General features: G+C 35.8%; 1 protein-coding gene across 1 annotated transcript; it reads right to left on the reverse strand.

Moving 5' to 3' along the window:
* Positions 1-343: 343 nt before the first annotated feature.
* Positions 344-4,569, reverse strand: LOC123206330 (protein CHUP1, chloroplastic-like). The gene is made up of 8 exons (XM_044623502.1): positions 4,396-4,569; positions 3,319-4,120; positions 2,236-3,201; positions 1,926-2,057; positions 1,461-1,642; positions 1,242-1,353; positions 951-1,094; positions 344-633 (listed from the first exon to the last, which is right to left on the reverse strand). The coding sequence occupies exons 2-8, from the start codon at positions 4,075-4,077 to the stop codon at positions 553-555; spliced, it is 2,376 nt and encodes a 791-aa protein (XP_044479437.1). The 5' UTR covers positions 4,078-4,120; positions 4,396-4,569; the 3' UTR covers positions 344-552.
* Positions 4,570-4,986: the final 417 nt, after the last annotated feature.

The raw sequence follows: 4,986 nt of genomic DNA on the forward strand, positions 1-4,986 counted from the left end.
ATTGTCCTGGACGTCTCTCCATTAGGAGACTTCGGGAGTGAAATCAAATAAGAGTTCAAAACATTTTAGCTTTAAATATATATATATATATATATATATATATATATATATATATATATATATATATATATATATATATATGTATATATATATAAAAATAAAAGATTAGTTATTTATTTATTTATATGAAGGACTAAAAGTTAGTAATCAAAACAATTGTCCTTTATGGATACAATCAAAATTGCACGGACAAAAATGTGTTTCTTCAATAAGCATAGAGGCATAAAGCCCAAATCTTGAACAAAATTCTTCCTCTCCCACACCGAAAGTAACAAAAGTAGATTGCAGTCTTTCAATCCTATTTACAACTCTTGATTACGCTTGAAAATCATTGCATCATAAGAATGTCACACTTAAAACATTTACAAATCAAACTAACCTTTGTATCGATATCAGACACAGCCTTGCATTGCAGCCAAACTGGTATTATAGATGTTAAGCTCACTGAGATCGTAAGCCAAAATATTTTTCATCCTCCATCTCAATCCTTATTTACTTTTTGTTAAAATGGTGAGCGATATTGCGAAGTTCCTCGAATGCATGCATTGTTTCTGCATCAAATCCTCCTGCAAACTGCATCAAACATCAAAAAGATCAGTCATTCTTCTTTACGTCTAACTCTCTCCCTTCATATAACCCTCTGACTGAATCAAGTGACTTATAAGTTCATCCAAGAAAATTACACTACACATGCATTTATATATAAATGAACATATGATTGATATTTTATACTTTGTCAAACCTAAGACTGTTCGATTCTATAAATTTCTCCTACCTTTTACTATATCCATGTTTTTATCTATAGTCGAAAGTGTCGAGTCCTTAATTTGGTACTTATAATATCTAAGTACAAATAAATAAAACACAAAAAAGTTATTGATGCAGCAAACCTGATGAATTCTGAAAGCAAATCTCACTCCTTGTAGAAGCATATAGTCCATTGCAGGATCCTTTTCCATTCCAGTCTTTGACTGAAGTTCCACAGCAACCCTCTTCATATATTTCTTAGCCAACTTGACTGAGCCAAACTTTATCTGCAACGTTAATTGATTTAAAATGTTAGGCTTGTGAATTCAGGAAGTGCTCAATGATAGATGGACGAAATTCTTCTGAATCACAACTAAAAATTATCTCAAGCCTTCACTGGCTGTCCCAAAATTCATTAAGATTTCAAGTTGTACCTTGCTGATTATTCCATTGTCAAGCATCCAATCTGTAGGAATTTGGAACTCCTTGCAATTGCGCATAAGGGATTCCCTGGTTCGGAGAAGGTTGTAAACAGTTCGTTCCATCCTGACAGTTGAAAGGAGAAACAATTATGAACAAGCAACACTATATTAATAGAATAGAAAATTTCTTAAGAGTCTATCCATTTGGGCAGAGAATAATAAGGTTCTTACTTCTCAGACAAGGCAACCATTTTCTTTAGTGCCATATCACAAGGCACTCTGGGATCATCCTTGTAATATGACACTTCATTCTCCAACTTCTTGAGATCTCTATACCCAAATGCTGCTTCGCGCAATGTATCAGCTTTCTTCTCTGGCCAATCAAAGTGCTTTAGAACTGCCCTTTCATCCACCTGTTGGCAAAATGCAAACATAATTATCAGGGACAGTAAAGATTTGGCTGTGCTATGCAAACATGATTATCAGTGACAGTAAAGATTTGGCTGTGCTATTACTCAAACTTTATGTGTAAACTATTGAACTTTCGTTTCATTACACATTTTCAATACATTTCGTGTTAAAGTTGATCCTAATGAGAAGGAAATCTCTACAACATTTTGTTTATACAAATCAAGACAATTTGCTAACAAGTTCTATAAAATGAAGTTATTATAGTTAGTAGTACAATCAACTTACAAGAAAGCAAAGTTCATCATCAAGCCACTTCACAAATGCCACAACATCTTCAATGTCCTGATAAACTGCATTATTCACCTCCTTTATCAATGAATTCACAAATTCTCCTTGTGTAGCAACATCAGCCTTTATCTACACAAAACGTTGACAATAAAAATATAAATAAGAGGCTTCAGATGTCCAAATATACTTTCCCTTTTTACCTTTTCTGCAATCAGACTACCTATAGACTTAAGAAGATCAAAAACTTTTTGCAAATAAAGTTTTATGATATATTTATGCTGTCATAGTAACAATGAGTAAAACTTACAGCAAGCAAATGAGAGGACCGGTTCTCAATCTCACCAATCATGCTGCTTCGAACATTTGCAACATCTGGCGTCTCAGAGATGGCTCCATTTGAAGAATCTTTTCTAGAATCCCTCTTCATAAGTGAATGGTAAAACTCAACTACTTGTGGGGCTCTCTGCACCAGCCCAGCAGTACTCCTCACTGAGTACTTTGGAGGAGGAGGAGGAGGAGGAGGCAAAGGCAGAGGTGGTGGAGGTAGTGGAGGTAGTGGAATTTGAGCTGAGCCTTCCTCTTTAGGCCCACTGGATACAGAACAAGACGGCCTTGGAGGGGGATTTGGTATGCGCAAAGCTCTTTTTTCAACATCAAAAGTGCCTGTAGTTTTATTAATATTATTCACTTTCAGGCAGTTTTCAGAAATTTGCTGAGATCTTTGAAATATACCAAAATCATAATTTTGAGAAGCCAGTGGCTCTTCTTCCTTTTCCATATCTTTTGTACACATGAATCCATCAGATTGCCTTCTCTTACGTAGAGTCAACTCCTCGACACTGCATTTTAATCCACTTATAGAGTGTCTTCTTCGAGGACTCCTCTCTTCCTCCAATTCGACCCAAGCTTTATCTATAAGATTATCAGGACATTCTAAGCTAGGTACATCCTCACCAGAATTAGGCCATTTCTTTAACTTTTTAATCAAATTTAGCCTCTTGCCAACAGTAAATTCCAGACATTCATTGTTCTGTGAAGGCTGAAAACCAACAATTTCACACACACTCTCAGCTGAATCAAAGCTTGATTCTTTCTCTGTTGAACCCGAATTTTGCAACTCATCCCTTAAACATGAATTGACCCACCTAAGGTATGCAAGCTCTTCAACCTCATTTAACCTACTAATTTGTAGACCTTCAACCTGTTTACACAAATCTTCATTTGTGTGTCTCAGCAGAGATGCTTCTGCCTTGATCTTTGCAACAATGTCACTCTGAATAAGCAACAGATAACCAAAAACCAAGTCAATGAAACAAATATTAATGATTTCAGTAATTAAGATAATACAACAAGAAATTCAACAAACAATTATTTAATCACATTCACATACCTCAGAAGCTTTAGCAAGAGAAGTCAATTGAGACTCCATAGAGGAGAGTTTACAAGCAAGATCCCTCTTCTGCATCTGCAACTCTTTATTCAATCTCCTCAACTCAACCACTTCCATCTCCAAATTCTTTGAACATGATCCCACCATCAAACTCTCACCCTCATTTTTCGCTATAATCAAACTCATTTGCTCGGCCAAACTTGTCTTCTCTTCTTCCAACAACCTAACTCTTCTAAGCAGCTCGTCAGCCTCACTTTTCTTCACTTCAAGCTCTCTCTCAATCTCCAATATCTGTGGACTCCTTTTCAACTCCGACAACTCAGCTTGTAACTTAAACTCCCTCTCTTTAGACTCTTGAAGCAAGCTCCTCAAACTATCCAACTCAAGAAACAAATCCCGCGACCCTGAAGATTGCCTCCTGTGAGTTTGATATGAATGCGGGTGAATTTGAGCTGGGTTCACCGAGCAAGATAAGTCCCCAATTAAGGATCTTTTTACCCGCGAATGTGAAGAAACAATCGAGCCGTTTTGGCTGGCAACATCTGAGTTTGATAAAGTAAGCTTCTTGCTCATAACAACAGTGTTTTGCAATTTGTTTCTTTTATCAGCTGTGAAGCCTTTGACAATGTTTGACCCCCATGAAGACCGAGGTTTTGAATTATTAACACCTCCATTTTTCCCACTCTGAGGCTTGTTTGGAGCTTGATTTTGATCAGCAAACTTCACCGCTTTGGTTTGATTTTGATTTTCCTCTCTCATTGTGAAGAAAGCTCAAAAATTTCAAACCCGAAATTACCTAAAACTGCAAAAACAATACACAAAAATAACTCGCCTGAAACAAAAAGCCTAGAAACAAAAACGGAGTTTCAATCTAAAGCAGAGACTCAAACTATAGAAGCTTGAAGTTAAGTACCGAAATCACATAGATTTCAAAACTTAAAACTATCTATAAACTGCAAGAACAATCAATACAAACTCGATTGAAACCAAAAACAAAAAAAAACCCAGAAACGAAAAAGGGATTTTTCAACAATCTAAAACAGAAACACAAGCTATAAAAGCTCGAGACTGGAGCACCTTGATTGAACCCGTAAAATTAAAAACATAGGCTCCGAAACAGTAACTCAAAGTGTAAGAAGTTGCTTTCGTATGGAGAAAAGGGAGAGAACCCATCAAGCAATTTGCATTTGAAATTTGAAGTAGAATGTGTACAACGTGGCGTGGAGTAATGAGAGCTCAAATTTTGAGAAGAGGAGAGAGTGAGGGATTTGCCAAAAAAAGTGAGAAGCAGCTTTTTCTTTATAACTTTTCTTTTGGTAGATTTTGAATTTTTGAATTTGAACGGGGAGCCAGAGGCCAATGCAACGGTCGGGCTCTCCGTTACTTCGGTAAGATAAAATTGCATTGGGTTCGGTAATTCTCTCATGGCCGAAGGAGTTATTCCCACTCAAAGTGCTCCATTCTCAAGATCTTACCTTTAATTTTGAAAAAAAAATTTAATAATTAAATTATTATTTTATTTATAATATTGAAAATAAATTAAAATTTTATCTTTTTTCTCTAAATCCTAAAAAAAAGCAATTTTCCTTAGGTCAAAGTTGAAAAAACAATATTTTCCCATAAAGTTTATTTTTCAATTTTCAGCCGCTCCTCTGATGCCATTTCTGA

This window comes from Mangifera indica, unplaced genomic scaffold, assembly GCF_011075055.1.
Source record: "Mangifera indica cultivar Alphonso unplaced genomic scaffold, CATAS_Mindica_2.1 Un_0032, whole genome shotgun sequence".
NCBI lineage: Eukaryota > Viridiplantae > Streptophyta > Magnoliopsida > Sapindales > Anacardiaceae > Mangifera > Mangifera indica.

Coding starts and splice junctions, on each gene's coding strand:
- LOC123206330 (XM_044623502.1), bottom strand. CDS start 4,077: ATGAGAGAGGAAAATCAAAATCAAACCAAAGCGGTGAAGTTTGCTGAT. Junction 3,202..3,318: donor CTCTTGCTAAAGCTTCTGAG/GTATGTGAATGT, acceptor TTGCTTATTCAG/AGTGACATTGTTGCAAAGAT. Junction 1,095..1,241: donor ACAATGGAATAATCAGCAAG/GTACAACTTGAA, acceptor TTAACGTTGCAG/ATAAAGTTTGGCTCAGTCAA.